This window comes from Clupea harengus, chromosome 8 (assembly GCF_900700415.2).
Source record: "Clupea harengus chromosome 8, Ch_v2.0.2, whole genome shotgun sequence".
NCBI classification, from domain to species: Eukaryota; Metazoa; Chordata; class Actinopteri; order Clupeiformes; family Clupeidae; genus Clupea; species Clupea harengus.
The window spans coordinates 29030224-29057690 of record NC_045159.1 but is presented as its reverse complement, the minus strand read 5'-3'; the positions used below and the strand labels follow the sequence as shown (position 1 = coordinate 29057690).

Genomic DNA, 27467 nt, shown 5'->3' with positions numbered 1-27467 from the left:
CCTATTTATGCTCCATGGGAGTCAAACCTATGATCTTGATCTTGCTCTACCAGCTGAGCCTCAGGAACACGTTTTGAAATGTATGTAGACGTCGTGTGGTGATGTTTTTAAAGTATAATGGAGCAATAAACCCATCATATCTTGCCATTGTGATGCCCTGGCCTCTACATAAGGCTTCATATGTTCTGTTGAACAAGTTCCTGGGTATGAGCGAGTCCATGTTGAAGTCAAGTGTCTGGGTCTCAAACCCTTGGAGGACGCTTGGCTGCAGACTGCTGTAGTGCATCTGCTGAAGAACAGCCTGCATGTCACTGGGATCTGAGAGGACAGGAAGCAGTCCGTAAAAACCGGGGTACAACATCTCAGATCATCAACAACATCTTGTAGGACCAGTAACAAAAACAACTCCTATATAAGCATACACTAATGCGGTTATACTGTAGCAGTTCCTCCGTGAGCTCCATAAGTACTCTATTTGTGCTCATTGATATTCCAGATTACAAGGATAATGGTCAGGAAAAATAGTCAGGCGTACCGCACGGCCTTCTGGGTGATACAAATACAAGGAGGATGGGGGTGATGTACAGCTTAAAATGGAGTGAGAAAACCTAAAGCGAGATCCCAGGCCCCTCCTGTAAGCCCACTGAGATATGTGGCAGTGGTCTAGAGGGCCTACCCTGCTTCAGAAGCTGCTTGGGTAAAGACTCATGACTCCTCCTGTAAGCCCACTGAGATATGTGGCAGTGGTCTAGAGGGCCTACCCTGCTTCAGAAGCTGCTGGGTAAAGACTCATGACTCCTCCTGTAAGCCCACTGAGATATGTGGCAGTGGTCTAGAGGGCCTACCCTGCTTCAGAAGCTGCTGGGTAAAGCTGAGAGCCACAGGCATGTTCCCCATCTGGGAGAGGAAGGGAGCAGGAGAGACGTCCACGCCCAAGTCCAGCTGCCTCAGTGTCTCTGACATCCAGCTGAGGTAAAGCGGGTATTTATGGTTCTTATACGCAACCATGGCGATATGGAAGGTTTCATTTGGGTCCAAGGAACCTGTGCCAACCAGCCCTGTCAGAATGAAAAACAAAAAGCCAGAAAGACGGCATTTTATGAAACGAGAAACAAAAATGAATACATTTAGGGAAATCATGAACAACAAAATTATGAACAACATATCTCGTTTAAGCAAAATACAAAAGAAACATTTTTCTTTTACACACGCTTGTGTCAACACTGCTTATCACACAGCAATAATTCTGTTGAGATCAGGTATGATATGACCATTCTATATACAATCCATTTTCACCTTCAAATGGAAAATAGAGAAAAGCCCTGACCTGGATGTCTGTCTCTACCCAGAATGCTTTGCGGCGGTAGCTGGTATGTGTCTTGCAGTCTGATGAGTCCCAGAGCTATCCCATCAACATCTCTGTCCGTTGGGAGAGCCTGGGATTTAAGCTTCACCACCGCCAGGAATTCTGTTCGTAAATAAAAAAGGGATTGTAAAAACAAAAACTTCTTTACGTCGTGGTGGGCAGGTCCCACTTAATATATGAGGTCTGTCAGCATGAAGTGGCTCAGCTACAGGGGTGCTCTCAGGCTCCACACAAACCTAACCTTTTCACCTTCAGGTCAGCTTGGGGGGGGGGGATGCATTCTAGAGGCAAAGTTACAACTTTTCAACTGTCGGGAGGAGAATTTGTGGTTTCTAAGTCTCCAAGATAACAGATGAGGCACCGCTTCCCCGAAGCAATAACAAATGAAAGAAACCAAATCCATTATATATACAGTATATATATGTGTGAATTTAAAATATTCTTACAAAAACAATTCATGTTCTAAAAAGGTCGTAGAGATTGATTGCAACACACCTCTCTAAGGAGAAAAGTCGTCATAGAGACATTTTAGACATACCGGCCACTCTCCTTGGGTGGTTGCTATTTTGAAAGCCATTAGAGTTCAGTCTTCCCAGAATCCTGATTTATTTTCCACACTCTCTCTACTGTGCTGCGTACCAGGTAAGGGGCTCTTCTCCCTCCTAGCGTCTGTGTCTTTAAACACATCTTACACCTTACATCTCCCTCCTAGCGTTGTGACATTAAACAATCCTGATTTATTTTCCACACTCTCTCTACTGTGCTGCGTACCAGGTAAGGGGCTCTTCTCCCTCCTAGCGTCTGTGTCTTTAAACACATCTTACACCTTACATCTCCCTCCTAGCGTTGTGACATTAAACAATCCTGATTTATTTCCCACACTCTCTCTACTGTGCTGCGTACCAGGTAAGGGGCTCTTCTCCCTCCTAGCGTTGTGACATTAAACAATCCTGATTTATTTCCCACACTCTCTCTACTGTGCTGCATACCAGGTAAGGGGCTCTTCTCCCTCCTAGCGTTGTGACATTAAACAATCCTGATTTATTTCCCACACTCTCTCTGCTGTGCTGCATACCAGGTAAGGGGCTCTTCTCCCTCCTAGCGTCTGTGTCTTTAAACACATCTTACACCTTACATCTCCCTCCTAGCGTTGTGACATTAAACAATCCTGATTTATTTTCCACACTCTCTCTACTGTGCTGCGTACCAGGTAAGGGGCTCTTCTCCCTCCTAGCGTTGTGACATTAAACAATCCTGATTTATTTTCCACACTCTCTCTACTGTGCTGCGTACCAGGTAAGGGGCTCTTCTCCCTCCTAGCGTTGTGACATTAAACAATCCTGATTTATTTTCCACACTCTCTCTACTGTGCTGCGTACCAGGTAAGGGGCTCTTCTCCCTCCTAGCGTCTGTGTCTTTAAACACATCTTACACCTTACATCTCCCTCCTAGCGTTGTGACATTAAACAATCCTGATTTATTTTCCACACTCTCTCTACTGTGCTGCGTACCAGGTAAGGGGCTCTTCTCCCTCCTAGCGTCTGTGTCTTTAAACACATCTTACACCTTACATCTCCCTCCTAGCGTTGTGACATTAAACAATCCTGATTTATTTCCCACACTCTCTCTACTGTGCTGCGTACCAGGTAAGGGGCTCTTCTCCCTCCTAGCGTTGTGACATTAAACAATCCTGATTTATTTCCCACACTCTCTCTACTGTGCTGCATACCAGGTAAGGGGCTCTTCTCCCTCCTAGCGTTGTGACATTAAACAATCCTGATTTATTTCCCACACTCTCTCTGCTGTGCTGCATACCAGGTAAGGGGCTCTTCTCCCTCCTAGCGTCTGTGTCTTTAAACACATCTTACACCTTACATCTCCCTCCTAGCGTTGTGACATTAAACAATCCTGATTTATTTTCCACACTCTCTCTACTGTGCTGCGTACCAGGTAAGGGGCTCTTCTCCCTCCTAGCGTTGTGACATTAAACAATCCTGATTTATTTTCCACACTCTCTCTACTGTGCTGCGTACCAGGTAAGGGGCTCTTCTCCCTCCTAGCGTTGTGACATTAAACAATCCTGATTTATTTTCCACACTCTCTCTACTGTGCTGCGTACCAGGTAAGGGGCTCTTCTCCCTCCTAGCGTCTGTGTCTTTAAACACATCTTACACCTTACATCTCCCTCCTAGCGTTGTGACATTAAACAATCCTGATTTATTTTCCACACTCTCTCTACTGTGCTGCGTACCAGGTAAGGGGCTCTTCTCCCTCCTAGCGTCTGTGTCTTTAAACACATCTTACACCTTACATCTCCCTCCTAGCGTTGTGACATTAAACAATCCTGATTTATTTCCCACACTCTCTCTACTGTGCTGCGTACCAGGTAAGGGGCTCTTCTCCCTCCTAGCGTTGTGACATTAAACAATCCTGATTTATTTTCCACACTCTCTCTACTGTGCTGCGTACCAGGTAAGGGGCTCTTCTCCCTCCTAGCGTTGTGACATTAAACAATCCTGATTTATTTTCCACACTCTCTCTACTGTGCTGCGTACCAGGTAAGGGGCTCTTCTCCCTCCTAGCGTTGTGACATTAAACAATCCTGATTTATTTTCCACACTCTCTCTACTGTGCTGCGTACCAGGTAAGGGGCTCTTCTCCCTCCTAGCGTTGTGACATTAAACAATCCTGATTTATTTCCCACACTCTCTCTACTGTGCTGCGTACCAGGTAAGGGGCTCTTCTCCACGGACTCCTCCATCATTCTCCATGTGGCCCTCAGAGTTCTCACCAGCTTGTAGGCAGTCAGTGGGTTACTCACATGCTCCTCCAGCTCCTCCAGAGGACCCAGAGGACCCAGAGGGCCCACACAGGCCGTCACCTCAGAGACCTCCAGATGGACTCTGGAACAGGGATGAGTGGAGAGGAAGGAATCAGTGGCTACATGTTCACTGGACTCAGCACATTTCAAGTAGAATTATTCCACACACAGAGAGCAATAATAGCAATAAAGGTCTATTAGTTTCAACAGTCCATAACCTGAGGAAAAAACACTGCAAAATGTGACTGGCTTGTAAAATACCTTGACTCGTTTAGAGTTTAGAAGCAGCCTTGCCTGTTTTGTTAAACCCTACAATTAGATTGAAGATTGACAAACAACCTTCCACACCTAAGTTAAGAGCTTACAAGGTTAGAGGTTAGAAGCAAAATCCATTAAAAGCTTTGTGTAAAAACATGAGAACAGGCACGACTAAGTCAGCTATGACAGGAAACAAACAGATATTAGCATTACGTAAGCTTAACTCCGAAGCATTTAGGCCACAGGCATAGCCAACAGGACAAAGCAATCAAAGAGAAGGGTACATCTTTCACTGTGGCTTAAAGTTGTCAGTAACCTGACCTCAGGACAGTGATTAAGGAGAAATAAGATGAAGAATAGCAAAAACACTGGTGAAGAGAGAGAGAACAGTGGGGAAGAGAGAAAATACCTTGACTCATAGAGTTTAGAAGCAGCCTTGCCTGTTTTGTTAAACCCTACAATTAGATTGAAGATTGACAAACAACCTCCACACCTAAGTTAAGAGCTTACAAGGTTAGAGGTTAGAAGCAAAATCCATTAAAAGCTTTGTGTAAAAACATGAGAACAGGCACGACTAAGTCAGCTATGACAGGAAACAAACAGATATTAGCATTACGTATGCTTAACTCCGAAGCATTCAGGCCACAGGCATAGCCAACAGGACAAAGCAATCAAAGAGAAGGGTACATCTTTCACTGTGGCTTAAAGTTGTCAGTAACCTGACCTCAGGACAGTGATTGAGGAGAGATATGTATAGCAAAACAAACACTGGTGAAGAGAGAGAACAGTGGGAAGAGAGAGAGAACAGTGATGAAAAGAGAGGAAACAACACATGTATAGCATTAGCAGGACAGAAATCCCCTCACAGAAAAACAGCAGGTTTGCTGATGGCAACATTCTTGCTGTACCCAACTAGATTAAAGTAAAATAAAAGCTACAAAGATGGACAAATGAAATATCTATTGCATTATGCTGCAAAACAAAAAACTTTCTTTTTAACATTAATACTGTTCTTTGACTTTGATCCTCTTTCAAAATAAGCAACAAAACTGGCAGACACCCACAAAAAACACGAAATGGAAAAAATGAGCCCCACAAAATCGTTAATTTCACTTTGACTCAGGATGGACTGACCTTGGTTCCAGGAACCCAACTGAAATTCTACAAACCACAAAGACTTGAAGACAGACAAAGTGACAAGCAGACGCTAAACGTCACCTTTTGAGGGTCTTTAAAATGGCTTCCTCAGCTGTGATGTACGCCGTCAGATTCCTCACCAGGTCCTTGCCTACCTGAAGGAGTTCAATCAGTTGATCTAGAAAAAACAGAACAGAACACTCACATCAGTTGAAAAAGCTGATCACAATAAAATGTAGTCCCTCAAGAATAAAACTTGTTACATAAAACCAAGGTTTGAATAGCCATGGTATTTCTGAATACATTTCATGAAACACATTATGCCTGTGCCAAGTGCCATGATATGTTTGGATGATGTAAAACTATACTAGAGACACCTAAATACACCAGATACAGAAACCAACTATTCTCACTGTATTACACAAGCATCACTCCATAAGACTGCAGTGGCCATGCAGTGTATTGATCACTATTTAAACCAAAGTAAAGTTTAACGTTTAAAATGATGATGGCAAATGTAATAATGTTGTCATAACAAACCACCCCTGCTAGCAGTAAATGTTACTGTGTGTGGCATGACATGAATATACCTGTGGAGGAGTAGAGCTCCCCGTGTTCAGCACCGACGGCCCAATGGATCAGAACAACCAAGACGAGGCGATTTACTCTCATGTCTTCCCCAGGATCCAAAGCTCTGTTTGGGACTCGCGGTGCTGTCTGACTGACACTAACAGCCCAGGACTCTCCTGCACCCTAACACTGTACACTGTACATAGACAGGTTGTGCATCAAACAGGATCTGGTATAAAAGTCTTGCCAATCTAGGTAACCCAGCCCCTCTGTGTGAATCATTAGACACAGCTCGGTGGTGCAACACCAAAGCCAACCTTGCACCAACCTCCTGATTGCTTCGTTGCTGGCTTGACCGCCTAAGCCACACTGTCGTTTGTATTGTGGTATGTCATACTATCGTGCTCATTCTTTTCCCCATGTTACACTGCAACTAAGATTTTGAAACTTGCTATAAAAAATCAAAATGGCAATGTGCAATCAGCGTGTTAACATCAGGATTAAGGTAATATCAGACCATCAGTCTTGAGGTTGTGTTTCTCAACAGTGTCTGTGCAATGGACATGGTGACTAAGAATATCCACTTTAAAGACACCTGTTGCATAACAAGGGTTTCAGGAAACACACCCTTGGTAGGATCCTGCTTCCCATGGCCCAAACTGTTGGAATTGTCCAAAAGATCACGTTGAGATGGGAATGAATATCAAAAAGATCACGTTGAGATGGGAATGAATATCAAAAAGATCACGTTGAGATGGGAATGAATATCAAAAAGATCACGTTGAGATGGGAATGAATATCAAAAAGATCACGTTGAAATAGGAATGAATATCAAAAAGACCACGTTAAGATGGGAATGAATTTTAAAAAAGATCCCGTTGAGATGGGAATGAATATCAAAAAGATCCCGTTGAGATGGGAATGAATATCAAAAAGATCACGTTGAGATGGGAATGAATATCAAAAAGATCACGTTGAGATGGGAATGAATATCAAAAAGATCACGTTAAGATGGGAAAGAATATCAAAAAGATCACATTAAGATGGGAATGAATTTTAAAAAAAGATCCCGTTGAGATGGGAAAGAATATCAAAAAGATCACGTTGAGATGGGAATGAATTTTAAAAAAGATCACATTAAGATGGGAAAGAATATCAAAAAGATCACGTTGAGATGGGAAAGAATATCAAAAAGATCACATTAAGATGGGAATGAATTTTAAAAAAGATCCCGTTGAGATGGGAAAGAATATCAAAGAGACACGTTGAGATGGGAATGAATTTAAAAAAAGATCCCGTTGAGATGGGAATGAATATCAAAGAGACACGTGAGACATGTTTGAAAACAAGCCAGCACTGTTTATTGTGTGTACTGCTACTATCCTCCACAAGCACAAATGGACAGTGGAATAATTTACGCATGTATAAATAAATCACTTGACATGGGGTCGACTCATCGGTCGATAAATGCAGCAAGTTCAGTATGTGGGTAGGAATAGCGTACAAGACTGAATTATTTCGATTTTTAAAAAAAAGAAATAGAAAAACAATTGATAAAAGATTTTTTTTTTTTTTTAAAAGTCCCTTGTTTCCAGATGCCTTCAGTGATCCCACCATCAATACACACATGTGGAGTTGAGTTTTCATTCATTCAACTTCATGTTTTCACAGAAACAGCAACAGCGCCCAGACCAGTCAACGCGTTCAGCTCACATGTGGTGGATCTAGGCCTCATCCCCCCTAGTCAGTTACTACCTATGACTATTATTACTACATATGACTATTGTTACTACATATGACTATTGTTACTACATATGACTATTGTTACTACAGATGACTATTGTTACTACAGATGACTATTGTTATTACATATGACTATTGTTACTACATATGACTATTCCTACTACTGTTACTGGGCTAAAGGGGAACGCCGGAGACTGTCTCTGGGTCTGCTCTGGTCTGCTCTTCCTGTACCCAACACTAGAAACTAACAAGGGAGACGTGCTGTATTTATTAATAATAACAGTAACAGTTCAGGCATTTAAGGTGAAAAGTGTGTGTGTGTGCGCGCATGTGTCTGGTTGTGTGTGTGTCTGGTTGTGTGTGTGTGTGTGTGTGTGTGTGTGTGTGTGTGGAGATCTGGGCTCAGTCGCCCTCTGAGAGGCCACATGGTCTTCTGAACTCCTGGCCCCTCTCATGTATCCACTTGTTTGACACTGTGGACAGAAAGTGATGAGAGTTCAGGTCCGTGTTGTGGATGGGTGGGTTTACACCACATGGGTTTACACCAAAGAAAACAGTTACTGTGCTTCAACCAAAGAGAAGGTATACTGGAAATGTGTCTTAGGCATAGTGCATTGGACATTTACTGGGCATTTACTAAATGCACCTTTGGAGATACTCTTAGTCAACATAAACGACATTTAAGTACCTTTGGAGATACTCTTAGTCAACATAAACGACATTAAAGTACCTTTGGAGATACTCTTAGTCAACATAAACGACATTTAAGCACCTTTGGAGATACTCTTAGTCAACATAAACGACATTTAAGTACCTTCAGTCAATCAGGCACCACCACCAACAACAACGTTTTCAATTGACCAATTTCTCAACACCCACAATCCACACACAGATAGGCACACACACACACACAGATAGGCACACACACACACACACACACACACAGATAGGCAGGCAGGCACACACACACACACACACACACACACACACACACACACACACACACACACACAAACACAGATAGGCACACACACACACACACACACACACACACACACACAGATAGGCACACACACAAACACAGATAGGCACACACACAGATAGGCACACACACACACACACACACACACACACACACACACACAGATAGGCACACACACACACACACACAGATAGGCACACACACACACACACACACACAGATAGGCACACACACACACACAGATAAGCACACACACACAAACACAAACACAGATAGGCACACACACACACACAGATAGGCACACACACAGATAGGCACACACACACACACACACACACACACACAGATAGGAACACACACACACACACAAACACAGATAGGCACACACAAACACACAGATAGGCACACACACACACACACACACACACACACACACACACACACAGATAGGCAGACACACACACACAGATAGGCACACACACACACACATATAGGCACACACACACACACACACAGATAGGCACACACACACACACACACACACACACAGATAGGCACACACACACACACAGATAGGCACACACACACACACACAGATGAACGCTCTTACCCCACTTGCTCCCCACTAGTACAGGGCAGGCTGCATGTCGGGTCCTGTAGTCTCCGTCACCACTGCGGTACAGGTTGTACCAAAACACTGCGGTCCCCTGCAGAGAATCACAGACAGTCCTGAGGTCAGTGGGAGGCAGACAGCACTGGCAGTCACTGACCTCTCAGCATCACGGCATGGTCAGTGGTCTACGTCCACCAGATCACACACACTGACATGTCGACCAGTAAAAAAGGCACCTTGCATCCGTTATTACTGTTTTCAAAAGCAGCCAGGGACATGAATGGACATAACTTTATTTTTTATTTCCTAAATTTGTCTTTCTATTCCAGCCCATAATTTCATTATCATTTCACCATAAGTGACGCATGACTAACACATGTGTCTACATTTAAAATATATCTAACAAAAACTAGACAGACAAGCCGATACACTCATCACAACCTGTGGCGAATAAGCCTCTGCATCTAAATCCAGAAACAGAAAATAGTTGAATCATTTAACAGAATGACTGACTGACTGACAGCAGCCCCAAGCGACTGACAGCAACCCCTAAATGGGAACCCGACCATAAATGGGTATGTTTAGATAGATAGATGGATAGATGGATACTTTATTAATCCCGAAGGAAATTTAGGTCATCCAGTAGCTTATACACTTAACTTAACTCACAAACATACATACACAAATCACAGTAGAATCACAGTAGAAAAAACAATACACATAGGGAGAACATTTGAATGCAACAGCAGTGGCAGTGACCACCCCAGAAACACTGTGCGCTTGTAAGCCCACTCAGGGAAGAAGGGAAGAAGGGAAGAAGCCAAAGGAGGGTCCAAGTCTCACCTTCCGGGGCCGGATGGAGGCACCGAAGTCAGGGAACACCGTGGCCCCTCCCGCCTCCACATCGCTCATCTGACACAGAGAGAGAGACGAGGAACAGTGACCAGCAGCACTCACACTAACACCCCATCACTGACCAGTGACCAGTAGCACTCACACTAACACCCCATCACTGACCAGTGACCAGTAGCACTCACACTAACACCCCATCACTGACCAGTGACCAACAGCAGCACTCACTCTAACACCCCATCACTGAGACATTCAACACCTACAGTGGGATCCCCTACAATTACCTCTGCCTTAATGGCTCTGAGAAGGACTTAAGGGTACAAGACGTGCATCATCATTCAGAAACATAATCAGCAACATTCACATGAAGCCAACGGAAATGGGAGAAGAATGAGAGGGAGAGAATGAGAGGAGAGAGAATGAGAGAGAGAGAATGAGAGGAGAGAGAATGAGAGAGAGAGAATGAGAGAGAGAGAATGAGAGGAGAGAGAATGAGAGGAGAGAGAATGGGAGGGAGAGAATGAGAGGAGAGAAAATGAGAGGAGAGAGAATGAGAAAGAGAGAGAATGAGAGGAGAGAGAATGAGAGAGCGAATGAGAGGAGAGAGAATGAGAGAGAGAGAATGAGAGGAGAGAGAATGAGAGAGAGAATGGGAGGGAGAGAATGAGAGGAGAGAGAATGAGAGAGAGAGAATGAGAGGAGAGAGAGGCTATCTGCTGCAGCAAGGCAGCCAGAGCAAACACACTATGCCTTCTTCTACACAGATTAGAACATTTGATTCTCGAAATGCAATGGAATTACATTTCTATCCTTAAAAATAAGCTTGACAAAATCTGCAGGGGTACAGATGAGTATTCTGGCAAAAAAAGTATGGATATTTACATCCATCTTTAGTGTCCTAGTGCGTTATCCTTAAGGTTCGTGTGGGTTTTAGAGCTATCCTGCTTCCCCTGCATATTTCACAGGCTTTACTTTAACCGGTATGTTAGACGCCACACGACTCTCCACAATATGTACTCAAAATTGACTGACACAGAACAAGGAGTGTGCACTGGGAAATGGTTTCACCAGTTTAGTATTCCTACTCCCCAACCCATACGCCTCCAAAATATAGTCCTTCTGTAAGTGAGAGTGGACTCCACACTGCAACAATGTTTGTGTTATGGGTAAGTTGCAGCGGGCATGTCAATCAACTGAAGTCCAGTATTGAAAGGGAGTTTGTGTATCAAGCCATATGAGTTACTATGTCAACATGATTTGATTCTAAACAGTTATGCCGAGGGTTGCACTGTCCACCGCCAAGGCTGAAATACCTCATACTCATACTTACATAATTTAAAAATGTAGCCACACGATTTCCAGTGCCTAATGTTTTGAATGCATCAGGCTCATCTTTCTATGAAGATAAAATTTGAGAGGGGAGACAAGAGGGTGAAGCGTTCTCACTGAGGACGTGTGCGTGTGACCACACACACACGGGTACTTACGTAGTTCAGATAGGTGGCAAGTCTATTTCCATCAACATTGAGGTTTCTGTCAAAAGGAGGCTGTCAAAATACATAGATGTTGGTGACTTTACAATGGACAATGCACTGCAGAACTACAGGACTCAGTCCTTAACAGAGAGTACTGGACCCAGACGGCGGCTGACTGTGGGACAGTTTGGGCCTAAAATTCTGGCCAGATCTGTTTCATGGTCAACTACCATCTGGGTTGCTATTTGAAAAAAAAAAAATGCTTAGCAGGCCAAAGTGATGTAAACATTATTCACTGAATGTGATGAAGTTATTGATCAATTTGAAGGTGGTAGGAGTGGAACTCTTTCACCAGCAGCTAGATGGTGAGGGTGTGTTGACCCTTAACCCCTACAGGTCAAATAAACGGTCAATATTAACCACACAGAACAGCTGTTCTTTCAAACAAGTGAGGAGAAAAAATTGTTTCAGGTGTTGTATAGCAATGTATTACTTGCTGAAAAGTGGGTGGAGTACTTGCACAAAACCCGTCGCCAATGGCAGCGGTCATTCATTTTTTTTGCAGCGGCCAGAGTAAAGAAATAGCGGACCTCCTAACGTTGGGATGGCCCATTCAATTCAACGGAAGTTTGTGCAACATTCTGAGAAGCCGTATAATAATAAACAAGAGGCTCTATGTACTCTATTATCTATATTTAGTGTAAAATATTCTTTGCCACATTTTACATTTTTATTTAACTGCTCATTACAGAAACAAGAACAACAAATCGGTGGCTTTGCCACTGTGCATTTAAGTAATTTAAAAAAAGTAATTTTACGTATAAACACTAGGCATGCATTTTTTAAACACTGTGTGCAAAATGTACCATCTTAAAAAAAAAAAAACACATTTTTTAATCGCGAACGTTGCGGTTAGAAAATCGCGTTCTATCATATCGTGATTAAATCGCAAATGCAATTAATCGTTCAGCCCTACACTCTATGATCTATATTGGCAGAATGTATATTCACAGCCAGTACAGGGTGGCAAACACAGGTACGCTGGTACAATTACAAATATGACACCTCTCCCATATTAGCGATAGGGATGGTAATCTGGGGTATGTTGTTGTAATGTTTATGGACATGATGGTTCTGTATGGACAAAGCAGTGTGTTATGCTTAATATCTCTATATATGACCAAAGCAGTGTGTTATGCTAAATATCTCTATATATGACCAAAGCAGTGTGTTATGCTAAATATCTCTATATATATGACCAAAGCAGTGTGTTATGCTAAATCTCTATACAGTATATGACCAACAAACACAGCCAAGACAACAAGTACTGTCAAGATGATGAAAGACTAGTCCTGACCAGTAGTAATATTCCATAACACCATGCTTCATAACAAATATTGCGTCTCATTCAGGAATAGACTCAAGTCAACAGAATCTATTTGTAAAACAATGAAATACATTGAAACAATTTTACCATTAGGTCTATAGTTTTCTTTTCATGACTTAATGCCTTGCATGTCTTTTACACATAGTGAAAGGACTGTATTCGCACTATATATATATAAATACTTTTAATTGAATTGAAATCTCTACTGGTGATATTAAGGGGTTGGATTAAATATATCTCTATAATTATAATTATAATTTTATTTTTTTTGCACTATATCTGAGTTATGTTTCTTTGATGTCTATTTTTATGTGCATGTCATTTCTTTGTGCATATTATGTATTTGCTGTAAAGCACTTTGAGCTGCATTCTTTTGCATGAAAGGTGCTATATAAATAAAGTTTTATTATTATTATTATTATTATTATTATTATTCAGGCAGGGCCTTTCTATCATGCTGTCTATGGCAACTGCCACTGAAGTAAATGCTGAGTAGTACTGTCTCCATGAGCTGAGAGGGCAGAGAGGGTTTAAAAAGCGCTGTTGTGGTCAGGACCGCTTACCCGAGAGAAGTCAAAGTGAGGCTCGTACTGACCTCCTACGCCATAGTTAGCCACCTGCCCAAAAACATAGCATGTAAGAGTCCACTCAAAGTAAACAAGTAAACATAGGCCACACACACACACACACACACACATAGACACACACACACACACACACACACACAGACACACACACACACACACACACACACACACACACACACACACACACACACACACACACACACACACACAGAGACACACACACACACACACACACACAGACACACACACACACACACACACGCACAGGCACCCACATATACACTACAACAACAATATGATATGAGACTGAGCTAAATGACAAAACAAAAAGGCAGGCATAAAAACTGTGAGACTATGCGGTCTGGTACCTGTAGCAGTTCTGCAGTCTTCACTGTGAGCCCGGTGATGTCTTCTATTCTCTGATTGACGCGCTCAATGACCTCGTCCTCTTCTCCCTCCAGCCAGGCGCTGAGGGTGAGACGCGTAGCTCCGTGAGCTCTTCTACAAGACTGTCTGGGACTTCATCTATCTCCACTCTCACAGTCAACTTCAAAAAGCTCACTCGAAGCTCACTCAAAGTTCACTCAAAGCTCACTCAAAGTTCACTCAAAGCTCACTCAAAGCTCACTCAAAGCTCTTATGCTCTGGTGTTGTCTGCTCTTATAATGTGTGGTTTATAAAGTATATTCTCTACCCAGGGCATAATTCAGGAAAGTCCTGCAAGTCTTTGGGAGTTTGGCACCGCCTAGTGGTGCAACCGAGGCATACATCATACGGCTGAATGCTTACAATATCATTTATTATACAATAAAAGTGTTCATACAGGGAAACAAACAAACAAACAAACAAACAAAAAGACAAACACCTGCAAAAAAAGTTTCCCCTTACCTTTTAGATACTCTGTAATTTGCCGTTGTCAAAATTCCGGTTTTTGGGTCTCTCACGGTGGCCCTTGCCAGCTGTTGAGAACCACAAATGAAAACGATGTTGAGCACACAAAAAATACGACAACTAGATTGTTTTCTTGACACAATAAGCAACATTCATTTCACTGTACTAAACAAATTAGTAGCAAAACAAAAATGTCCCCCTGCTGACAATCCAGACTAAATGGAGTATCCATGTGGCTCTCACCCTGGGCTTGGCGATCTCCTTGATCTTCTGGATCTCCTGATCAGAGAGAGCGTTGAGGTAGCGCACGATGTGGGGACTGTCCCACTCGTCCTCCTCCAGCATGGGCTTCAGCAGCAGCCGAGGGTTCCTGTTCCCGTCATGGTAGCGGCAGAAAAGACGGCTGCGTCTCCTCACCGTCTGAGGGTTAAGGGGGAAAAAAGGTGTATGCGTATTATAAACAGTTTTTTTTTTTATCACACAAATCAATAGAAGGTTCTGGACACTCCTCCCGTCTCACCATTTTGACTCCCTCTCCCCTGCACAGGGCCTCGTAGGTCTCCCTCTCGGGCAGGTAGTCTCGCGGGCGCTTGTACGTGCCCAGCTGGATGGGCTCCTCGCTGGCCGGCTCCTGGGATGTATTCACTGTCTCCAGCAGCTCCTTGGTCAGCAGCTTCTCAAAGTAACGCAGGTTCCCTCCTGCCCTCTGGTGGCCGGGGTCTGTCAGTGCACGGAGAGGACAATTCCAGTGACTAGAGCAACACTAAAAGTACACTTTAAACTTTTTCATCAATCTTCACCTCAGATGTTTTTTCCTAATGCTGTCAACAGTGCAAGCTACATCAGGGATCGTCATATGTGAGCCTAGATCCCTTTTCCTAACGGTTCACTGAAGAGGTAGTCTGAAGTCTGCTAAAGCAATCAAAATTCTGCCCTACTGATTACATTTCCAGAGCCCGTCCAAAAGCACACTGTGAGATTCCTTCAGTGCTGCACTGAGAAATGACTATTATACTATAGTTATAGTTCATAATATAAGACTATTATACTATAGTTATAGTTCATAATATAAGACTATTATACTATAGTTATAGTTCATAATATAAGACTATTATACTATAGTTATAGTTCATAATATAAGACTATTATACTATAGTTATAGTTCATAATAAATTACTATTATACTATAGTTATAGTTCATAATATAAGACTATTATACTATAGTTATAGTTCATAATATAAGACTATTATACTATAGTTATAGTTCATAATATAAGACTATTATACTATAGTTATAGTTCATAATAAATGACTATTATACTATAGTTATAGTTCATAATATAAGTAAGGGATTTAACAGACACTTTTGTCCAAAAAAACGTATAAAACATTAGATGAAAATGAGAGAAAATGACATTAAGTCCTTCACACAGTCCATCCACATTAAGTATCATATTAAAGTTAAACCACCAGTTATTACTATAACAATAATAATAATAATTTATTAAAAAAAACAATGATTTTTTATTTACATAACAATGATTACAATTATAAAGTATGCCTCAAACAAAATGCACTTTTTCAATGTACCAAGGCTGTTGCTAGAACTAGCTTGAACACTAGGTGGGTCATTCCACCACCGACATACCGCGAACAAAAAGAGCCTTGACTATATTAAAACTCAAAGATAGACTTAATGTGTCCGTGGTGTAGTCTGGTCGTTAGGACAAACACTGGGCATTGGTCACAGGCTCAGAGCCAGCCTAGCCCTTGGCCACACCACATAATTACAGCCTTTAATTACATGAGAAACCACCAGGAAACACAGCACACAGCCAACAATAAATGACAACATCCTACCACTGACAGAGAAACGGAGAGAGAGGTCAGTCACAGGGGCACAACCCAGGCCAGAGAAGCGTACCCGTTCATCTGAAAGACTGGCACTGGTCAGTGCGTTTAACCCAGGATGTGTTAGCAAACTCAGCTATGGCCTCTTGCTTCAGTGAGCTCTCAGTTCAGAGCAGTGGATGCCACATGGGTGATCTAGTCTGTTTGTGTAGTTTGGGTCATCACAGACAGAAATCTTCCTTGCACAACTATAATGATGTCATTCTCAAGGAACAGTTAAAAGAGAATGTTTTGCAATATCCCTAGTTTCAGAGCATTTAAAGTGTTTCTCAGCATCACTCAGAACCAGAGATACACACTTGCCATATAAGACAAACAGAGTGCACACCACTAGTGAAATACACACACGCCATAGAAGACAAACAGGGAGCACGCCACCAGTGCAACGTTATCTTGTTTATCACGACTTTCAAATGACATCATTGTACGTTTTCCCCAAACAGTTTTCATTTGTCTTCACAACAAAAGCTACATATTGACCCCACCAGTAGATAAGTACAGTCAGTGTGAGACTTACCCAGGGCTACCAAGCGGCGGGTGAGCTCGATGGCTCGGGGCAGGTCCCCCATCTGGTAGACGGAGTAGCTGAGGTAGTCCAGGATGTCGGTCTTGGGCACTACGGCCTCTTCGCCGGCGTCCAACTGCCTGAGGGCCTGCTGCATCCACAGCACGGCGTGGTAGTAGTCCGCGTCGTTGTACGCCATCTTCCCCATGTCGTAGCAGTCGTCCACCGTCAGGTAGGTGTTGTACTGGTCGCCTGAGAGTGGCAGAGAGCACATCAGAGCTATGCATGAACTCCCACACACACGCCTTCCAAACACACGCACACTTCAGAAGGACATGTAAGATGTCAAAAAATATGAGGAAGAGAATAAACAGCATTAACACAGATGTCCACATTGTCCACAGACTCTCTCAGTACATATATTTCTGAGCATGGTCTTGAAGCGTGCGTGACTGTTCGGGTGGGCCTACCCATCACCTGTATTAAGAAGGGGAACATCTCTGAAGTGCCACTCAAGACATCATCTGCTCAGAATCAAAAAACTAAAAAATCCTGCAGTGAAACCCGTTTTCAAGACAGTCAGTCATGCAGAGAGCGAGAAGAGAGAGAGAGAGAGAGAGAGAGAGAGCAAGAGAGATAGAGACAGAGAGAAAGGAGCACGTCTGCATCCCACAGAGCCTTTCCCATCAATCCAAAAGGGCTTCAGGGGAATGTTTTGTGAGAGATCAGGCAAGCACACACAGAAGAGGGGCATCGTGAATGGGAAAGATTATATCATAATACATTGGCTGTACAAAGGCTGTTTGCGTGTCGTCCTGACAATGACTCATGCTCACCGGGCAGTTTGCCTTTGGAGAAGCTCTCGGAGTCCAGTTTGTACGTGTCCTGCAGACGCATAAGAGCTTTGGCCGCGCCCTTCTCATCCTCCTCATCAGGGAAGTACTGCCTGTGCACTGACATGTTGGAGATGAAGCCTGGACGAGGAAGAGAGAAAGAGAGAGAGAGAGAGAGAGAGAGAGAGAGAGAGAGAGAGAAAGAGAGAGAGAGAGATGTAAATGTTTAGGGAGATATTCTTTAAATATTTTTCGAAAGATACACACACACGCAAAGCATATAAACATTCTGACCATAGCAGAGTTTACAAAAGTAAAACCGTTATGACAATGAAAAAAGACACCACTAGAACAGAAGACCACACATCTGGCTTTCCAATCGATCAATCAATGGAACTTTACCATCAGAGGGGTCCTGAAGCACCAGGTTCTCCAAGACAGACCACTCGGTGTTCAGCCTCTTCATGAGCTTGTAGGCGTTGACAGGGTGGGCCAGGTAGGCCTCGGGGTCTGACGCGGAGGCTCGGGTCAGGGTATCCAGTTTACTCGCCCAGCTAAAACCACAGGGGGGAATCCGTTAATCCATTCATCTCTTTCATTCACTCATTTGGAGCTAAATAAATATGGATTCCAAAAAGCTCCGACCTCATTAGTCACACCGAGGGCCGACGCCCACTGGCAGCCATGTTCAGTAGAGCGTTATAGAATGCACCGAACGTTCTGGAACACTCATTAGCAGTGATCCCCTCAAAATGGTGGAAACTTTATGAAGACTTTTTTAAGCAATAGTTTAAAGCATAACAAGGACAGAAATGAAGCATTTCAGTCTAATTTTAATTTACAATGGCTGGATAGATATTACTATGCCATTAAGTAATTCATTTTTTTTACTTACTACTTGCTATTTGAGCTGGGTAGCTTTAGTTTTTGTTGCTAAGGAAAGAAAACTTGTGCTTTTAACCCTCAGTGTCATACAAGTTGGCCTCAAATTGATGAAGACGGTCTGTGGATTTAATTGAAAACCAAACTATTTCTATTGACTTGGCACTCAAGAAACAGAACCGTGTCCCAAACTCTGGCATCGACACAAGTCAGACGCTACCAGTGGGTTGTCCCTATCAACTAGAAGCGTCTCTTGACGCGGGTCAGACACCACTGGTGGGTGGGCACTGGCCTTAATACACTACCGTAAGCCACAGAGTAGAATGGACCAACATATTCCCAAAATAGAGTCAAACATGAAAGAACTGAACCATGGGGGTCTTAACAATTTGTTCAATATTTTATAATTTCGTGCCCATTTAATATGGTATGGACACGAGATACGTTCATGATCAATATTCAAGATCATTGAATTGACGCCATTGAATTGACAAAGTAATTAGGCATTATTGGGTACCCTGTCAAGTGAGAGGCAACCGTGGCAAAACAAACTAGACAGTGGTGGTTATGTCACTGGCGACAGTGGTACAGGAGGTAGAGAAGTCGTTTAGTAATCAGGAGGTTGCTAGTTCGATTCACTGTCGAAGTGTCCTTGAGCAAGACACTGAACCCCTAATTGCTCCTGATGTGCAGTGTGCCATAAATGTAAAATGTGTATACATTGTAAGTCGCACATATGTAAGTCGCTTTGGATAAAAGCGTCTGCTAAATGACTAAATGTAATGTCTTATATTCTACTCTCTCTACTTCTATGACCTGACCTCACATCCACAGTCAAGTCTAAACGAGGCCTCGATAATTTAGTGTTTCCCACTGTTTCCCCTACCTCTTGACAGCTGGAAGTTTAGTGTTTCCCACTGGTTCCCTACCTTTTGACAGCTGCAAGTTTGGACTCCTCAGCTTTGATGTACTCCTTCAGGGACTGGACCAACTCCCTCTCGGTGAAGATTAGGTCTGTCATTTGCCCTGTGGGGAAAGGGTGGGGAATATCCCATGAAAGAATGCAGATATTCCAAACAGCATGCGCCAAGTCTAATGGCTGCAGTGCAAACGTGTATCTGCAGAAAGCCACTCGGTTACACTGAAAGTGTTTAGAGACACAATACAAATATGACAGAAACATCATTTTAAAACTCCAGAGTGGCATGTTGTTCCAGAAAGTCCTTTTGCAAACCACTGTGACTAACATGGGAATCTCGCTCATTCAATGTTCTTCCTCTACCCATCATTACTGATTTGTGATTGTATACAATCACCCTTCCACTACATCAACTGTGAATGAAAGCCAATGGGGTACTGTGGAATAAAGAGTAGTTTAAAAAAAAAAAAAAAGTGGTTTCTTTTTCAAAACAAGCTACTTTTACCATTTGAGTGTGTATTTGTGCGTCTGGGAACATAAAAAAAATAAGGCCATTTAAGGTTAGCGTCACAAAAATTTGAACTGCCCATTGTTAGAACTTCCTTTCAAATCTTAGGTTGTCCGGTTATGATAACCGAAATCTCATGATAGAAATAGCATTGCCACTGCTGTTTGTTTCTTTTTCACTGCTAAGTGTAAAAAAACAAGATGGAACAAGTAAGAAACGGTTGTCATTCCATCGAAGTAGAAGTCAAGTAAAAACCAACACGTGGAGGATCAGATTTTTTGAAAAGTCATTGGGGCATGAAGAAACACTCCTTGGCTCCACAGATATGAAGGCTTACCAATGGAGGTGAAGACCTCAGCATCTGTTGTGCAGCACAGGCAGGCCAGGAGGAAGACCACGTTGACGAGACACGTCACCATTTTCCTCGAGCTGTATCTGCAAAAAGAGATGGAGAAAGATAGAGATAGAGATAGAGAAGAGAAGAGTGAGATAGAGGAATCATTTCAATCAAGTGTGTTACCTCCTCCCCACCCCATCCCATACAAGTAGGACAGACAACACAGTGGATGCTGTGACACGATTCCTGTGACAGGCTGCAGCTCGCCACAGGGGTCAGAGAGTGCGTTTTTAACTAGACGTGAAATCTCACACTGGAATGTGTTCAGGACTCATGAAAATTCAGTGAAAATTCATCTGCAGTTAGTAAGCATATTCCCAAACATCTACATTAGGAGTACAAGTAATGAACTCAATTCCTCTTCTCTTGATTTCAAACTAACATCCTCCTTCAGTTCAAATAGTGACATTATTTTTTTGTGTGTTACTGTTACTGAAAATAGTTCCATGGAACTAAGTCTGAAGCTCTTTACACAGCTGTCCAGCGGTGTGTGTGCGTGCGTGCGTGTGTGTGCGTGTGTGTGTGTGTGTGCGCGCGTGTGTGTGCGTGTGTGTGTGTGTGTGTGTGTGCACGCACGCGTGTGGGCGGGGGCAGTCTGGGGGGGGGGGGGGGGGACTCTTGCTCATCGCTCCAGCAGACTTAAAGATGGGCTATCCGCCTGTGGTGGAGGGAGGCCTGTGCTCCCCTCAGTAGACGTGGCTGCTCAGGGACGAGGATTACAGCATGTGTTCACCCAGGCATCGTTAAGCAGCACTATCTCAAAAGTGTGTAACGAAAGCCATAAAAAAAAAAAAACACTTTCTGACTCCTGGATGTTCTTGCTAGATCACAGAAAAACACCTCTCGTGGTTATACCATCTGCTTTATGATCCTAATATCAATCTGAGGCTAAAGTGTTTCCAACATAAACTGAGGCTATAGGAGAAGATGGAGGCGCTGTGTTCTGGGCTGTGCTCTGACGGCCCAGTTTACTTTGGGACGGGCAGGGGTGTCAGAGAGAGGCCAGGCTCTGCAGCTGCTCCAGCTCATTCCAGTGTGATGACTGTTTACCTCAGAGTCTGTGTGTGCATGTCTGTGTACTTAACAGCTTGCTTCAGTTCACCCCACCAACACACTCCTCACTTTCCCCTCCCACTAGTCTTTCTTTACTGCTAATTAAGGATTAAGGATTAACCACACTTGGCAAAAGTGACACGCATAGCACAGGTGGTTCAGCCTGGATAAGATCTCAAAGACGTAAATATTGCTGCTGCTATGTGTCAGAATATACATGGCACTAATTTGACTATTAACAAAATCACTGTTAACATATTACAATAGCTACGCTGTTAAAAAGAAAACAAAAACATGATATACGTAGTTGAGCACTAACCCGACTCTATACCTTCAAAACAAACCAAGCGACCAGACTTTTATGATGAACAACTATGCCTAGAGGCGTGGCAATATACACTGAGAGACAGACGTGTCAGAGGTTACACTTGCAGATGGTAAACATTTCCTGTTTTACGGTTGTCAATCATTACGCCACATTCCCTGTCAGTTTAACTGCTCCCTTAATCAGCCTTGTGTATTTCCAATTAGATGACAAATGGTAAACCATTTGGTGGTTCTCAACCTTGTTTCCCTATAAGGAAACAAGTTCATATTATAAACTTTTGAGCTCTAAAAGGAACCATGCAACCCCTCCAAAGGGTTCTTTATACAGAGGAATTATATGGAAAACTTTGTTTTAAAGAACCCATGAACCCATTTTGACATCACTCTTTTTCTTCAAGCGTGATAAGAAAAAAATGGTCCCTCAAGTGTCTTGAACACACATCTTGCAACAGAAGACAACATGGCAAGAGAATCAATCGGATTGAACTTGGCAAGACATCAAGTGCATTATCCAAGAACAACTGTCTCCTTCCCAAAAAGGACATCTGCTGTGCACAAACGAGGGCGTCCAGAGTCCACAGGACTCTACAAGTTGAGACGGCAGGGCCCGGAGACTGATGGAAAACTGAAACTTTAATATTCAACCAATATTCTACACCTAGTCATGTGTAGAGAATAGCATGTCGATTCTAGCAAAAAAATGTAGTAATTGTCATGAAAACATTGTATTTGATCTCCAATTATGCTATAACAATCCCTCACCTCATTTTCACAAAACAAAATGTGTCTGCTATATTTCTGTAAAACATGCATCTGCAAAAAAAAAAAAAAAAACGCATTCATCGCCTTTTAAATCTACTGGTTGTGACCGTGTTCTGTGCGTTGTTCTATTGAGGTAGTTGTGTTTGGGAGACATACTAAGATTATGGTGTTATAATAATATAATTATTCATTGATGGTGTTTTAGGATGATTGATGTGAACCCTGCGGCTGTTTAAACTCTCTGAGTCCATGCTAGTCACGTCTCGTCCAATTACTTCACAGCGTTAACTGGCATGGATGCAATTCTTACTCTATATTAACAAACCAGATAACAAACCAGCTCCTGAAACAAAAATGTCAATTACCTATTGTGAGCATGTGTACATTACACCAGTACACACTGTCAATATCTGAGGAAATGATTACACTATCTGAGAGTACACAAATCCAGTGAGGTCATGCAAATAACCGTGTGAAAAATCCATCCCAAAGATCGCATCGGAAAAATTCTGAAGATGGAATTGTCTACAGTCTTCACACATTCTTAGAGCTCAGCTACATGTTTGGAGAGCTCTCATCCATCTCCTTATTTTATTCCAAGAGAGGACACAGGATGAGTCTACCAAGCATATTCCTGGGAATATCTTTCCAAGTCTTCCATTCAAAAGAACCTTGTACCAAGAATAAAACCCCGTTTTAATCTCTGTTGATATGACACAAATGTGGAGACTGAACTAATTATGTAGCTGACCTAAATGCTGGACTCTGTGTTTTTTGTGTCCTTCTGAGGACCTTGGCTTACTGAACATGTGTGAAATGCCAGCAATTCAACGTGAAACATAGGCTAGTCCACAACATAGTGCCTCTGGGTTGTATATCTGTGTATTAACAGCTCATACTAGCCTCTAGTGTTTTTAGGTGTATTAACAGTTTTACAGCATTTCCATGCATATTTCAGTAATTTACTAATGAGGGGAAAGCTACAGCAATGGCCCTCACTTGATGTTTGCCACATGGCATTCACCTGGCAGCAAGCAAATGACACCAACTGTACACATAACACGTACATTATTTCCACAAACCAATCAAAGACCTGGCAGCAAATACATACAGTAGCCTATGCCCTAGCCTGCAGCTTTCCATAGTATGCAAGGTCTCATGACTTGAGAGTAAATCCCATACACTGAAAGCTCATTTCCCTACAGTGCGCACATTAAACTAAGGTACGTCTGCCACCACGAAAATATTTAATTTTTAAACAGTTTTCGCTCCAAATTGTTCAGCCAGTTCCTCGGTTAATTTTGGCCGATAACAGCAGACCATTCAATTAACTGGGTTCATTAACAGTACCGTAATCAACAAAACTGTAACGTTAGAAATTCCAGGCAATGGGCGACGGTTTTACTACACACAGTTTATTATTTCATCACGCCACGGATTTCATTAGGAGTTAGAAGGCTACTTCATATCGGCAAACCCTACACGGAGGCTGCATTTTATGTCATTACGCGCATATGTCTCTAAATTGTACAACTTAACACATAGCCTTGCGAGAATGGACACAGCGTGATGATGCCGCCTTCTTCAGTATCGACATCACCCATCATTTTTGAGCCTATACAAGCTCTGGTCTAAAGGCTGTGAACATATAAACTTTTCGGACATGGCCTGTATTTATTAGGTTAAATCAGAGCATATATCCTCCTTAATGGAGACTTAACTAGTTGGGCAACCTCACTCAAAAAGTTGTTGACACTTTTGTAAGAAACATGTTACAACATATCGTAAATGACTCGCTAGAAGGCAACAATATTTGCAGGCTAATCAAAACAACAATTGTATATGTTCTTACCGTGCAAAAATTTGACCCGACAACAAGTAATGCAGATTTTCTGTGAGTTCGATACATACAGAAGTCTATGATGCAGTCAAAATTCCTCTCCGAAAATTTCGAGAAGCTCTCTGATTTCTTCCCCTGCCACGTACTGAGCAGGAAAACTACTCTCCTAATATACGCGCACTAACATTCTGAACATACCCACCTCTTCACCATCGACATTACATGTTGGACTTAGAGCACGTAGGCTCACGTGAACTTGAGACCTACAGACACACTAGTTATTTACTTCTAAGAGTACTGGAAGGCAATTGCATCTGTTGTCACATAATCATAGGTCAGGTTTACTTACTGAGATTATTTTAAGGAGTATATTTTTTCTTTAAAAAGCCTTCTCTTTACTGCAAATGTGTAACATGGTTTCATGTCCTTGCCTGTAGTTTGCTGAGAATCAACGTTGTCTGAACGAACCGAGAAGCAGAAAATGTGAATAGCATACAGTTTCAGTCAGCGTAGACATCATTTTAAAACATGTGACGTCATGTGCACAATTTTCGACTCATTTCTGGCACCCTTGCGTCATTACGGTAATTCATGCCATGCTGGTTTGCACGTTTACATATCTCTCTCCATGGGCTGTGGCCTGTTTCCGATGTAATCCAAACAGATTGTTGCCGAACACTAATCAGTTAACCTAATCGGCATCCTTTTGGTTTATTCTTTTCATTCGAGAATGAAGTAAACACTATTCGAGTCATCCACAAGTACTTTAAAGTTAAAATACGTTATGCGTTAATACTTTAAAATGCCTTTCGTTTACTTTTTGGTATTTTCCTAACTCTATCCGAGAGCCACAAATCACCCAATTCTGGCAATATTACTCATGCATCGGAAACAAATTTAATATATTACAGGAAGTATTATAACAGACCACATAGATCACCAATGAATCACCACAACCAATTAATTCTCTTAATTACTTGTTAGGTGACCCACGCATTTCTCTGTAAAGTAGGTTATATGTGAAAACTGCCCTCAGCTTGAGTCCATACAGATCTTTAAGGTTTTGCTCATTCCTTTCAGGCACACAACATCTGATTATTTAGGAGAGGCTGTCCAGCTTTATTCCTATCAAATGCTGAGTCTGTCCATATGTACAAGTGTGTGAAATTTGGATGTTGCTAAAATGGAGTGTGGTCTCCTGGCATGAAGCACCGGGTGCGCCAGGCTGGCTCGGAGAAAAGCAATGAGGAGGAAGCGACCAGACAAGCCACCGCCACACTCACACAGCGACTGTTGCAAGGACCAGGCAGAGTGGCATGGCAGTCCACAGAGTGGGTGCTACCGCTGTGAGGAGCCAGACCACATTGCATACCGTTGCCCAACACCGCCTACACAAAACCAGCCTGCTGAGCCCTGGTGGACACCGGGTCCACCACGTCCACCATCCCCTCTGTTAAAGCACTGAAACAAAACCCTGAAAATAGCTTAGATTATGCACAACTGATGTATGAAATACCAGAAATACCACTTTTCTGTGAAATATAATAAAGTAATAAAAAACACACTTTGTGGCGGACCTGAAACTAATGGTGTCAGCAGAAAGTTTGAAATATGGCGGTGGGCCTGTCCAGCACCTGCCTGGCTATGATCCCATTGGTTTCAGGAAGGCCAGTGTTTCCTGAGAGTATGGCACCAATAGGTACACAGGTGTGTAGGGGGCTTTCTATAGGATATGACATTTTATGATATATGATATTTATGGGCCTGAAATGAGTTCTTATTAAAAAAAAAATACACGAAGCAAACGTCCAGCCCACAGGAGGAGACCCCAAAGTGTATAGAACAGAGAGCACTGAGGATGGGAGGTCAGTTAAGTCCTGGGACTCGCTCATGTTTATGTGTTGGTGCACAACTAGCAGAATAAACCTTTTTATACCAAACTCCACCAGCCTTGCAAGCCTTCTTTTGAGAGATAGTTTTTGACTCCACCATTTATACTGAAGAATTCTAGTTACGTCAGGGAAAAAGAATCCAGACTGATATCTTGGCCTGAGTCGTTGGCATTTCACCTCAACAGCCACAAAATGACACCCCTCCTTTCCATGCTCCTGAAGCAATGTGTTGATTGGCTGAATAAATAGTGTATGCTCGGTCTGAGACACTTTGTTTGTTTCCCATTTACAGAGCCAGGACTGTGAGTTTTTCAGCACACATATAGATCAGGCATGTAGACCTTGAGGCGCAATTTCCTGAATTTGATAAAAAAAAGTGTATTGGATTAGAATTGCAAGCTATACCTTTAAAACCGTTATAAATTAGCTGATGACTCAAGATTGGCCTCACAAGATTTACAGGGACTCCGGTTTTTAGAGATGAATGTAAGATTGCCATCTAGTGGACATTTTTATTCATCAGAATCAGAATCAGAATCAGAATGGGATTTATTGCCAAGTAGGTTTACACCTACTTGGAATTTTTTCTGATGTGAAGGTGCATACAGTAAACATAAAAACATAGAAACACAATAAGTACTACACATAACATAAAAACATAGAAACACAATAAGTACTACACATAACATAAAAACATAAAAACACAAATAAGTACTACACATAAGAAAAGTACTACACATAAGAACCAAAAAACACAATATATACGATACAAATATATAGACAATGAATATAAAAAAAGTAAAGTGGAAAGTAGAGTGCAAAATGTAAAACAGGAGTGCAATGTGATTGAGCAATGCTATTAACAAACGTGATAGTGTTACATTACACCAATTATAGGCTTCTATAAAAATAAATCAAGCACAAGCACACTTGTCTATTGCCCACCCAGTTACATT

At 42.4% G+C, this 27467-nt stretch overlaps 2 protein-coding genes across 3 annotated transcripts in view; both read right to left on the bottom strand.

Moving 5' to 3' along the window:
- Positions 1 to 6254, bottom strand: part of LOC122128511 (prolyl 4-hydroxylase subunit alpha-2-like) — a 6683-nt gene extending 429 nt beyond the window's left edge. Inside the window, exons 1-6 of the mRNA XM_042708521.1 lie at positions 6173 to 6254; positions 5664 to 5760; positions 4094 to 4269; positions 1328 to 1468; positions 846 to 1058; positions 146 to 318 (exon numbers count right to left, since the gene is read on the bottom strand). Coding sequence (XP_042564455.1) covers positions 146 to 318; positions 846 to 1058; positions 1328 to 1468; positions 4094 to 4269; positions 5664 to 5760; positions 6173 to 6254 — 882 coding nt within the window. The remainder of the gene's footprint in view (positions 1 to 145; positions 319 to 845; positions 1059 to 1327; positions 1469 to 4093; positions 4270 to 5663; positions 5761 to 6172) is intronic.
- A 1236-nt stretch (positions 6255 to 7490) lies between these two features.
- Positions 7491 to 24787, bottom strand: p4ha2 (procollagen-proline, 2-oxoglutarate 4-dioxygenase (proline 4-hydroxylase), alpha polypeptide 2). Of its 2 annotated transcripts, none has more exons than XM_031572640.2 (15): positions 24632 to 24787; positions 20578 to 20675; positions 19743 to 19839; positions 18334 to 18485; positions 17935 to 18072; positions 17111 to 17350; positions 15203 to 15402; positions 14926 to 15102; positions 14680 to 14750; positions 14160 to 14259; positions 13768 to 13821; positions 11830 to 11889; positions 10334 to 10402; positions 9488 to 9584; positions 7491 to 8368 (listed from the first exon to the last, which is right to left on the bottom strand). In XM_031572640.2, the coding sequence occupies exons 2-15, from the start codon at positions 20657 to 20659 to the stop codon at positions 8298 to 8300; spliced, it is 1608 nt and encodes a 535-aa protein (XP_031428500.1). In that variant the 5' UTR covers positions 20660 to 20675; positions 24632 to 24787; the 3' UTR covers positions 7491 to 8297. The 2 variants fall into 2 exon arrangements, with proteins under 2 accessions (XP_031428500.1, XP_012685077.2); XM_012829623.3 differs by lacking the exon at positions 11830 to 11889 and adding an exon at positions 11673 to 11738.
- Positions 24788 to 27467: the final 2680 nt, after the last annotated feature.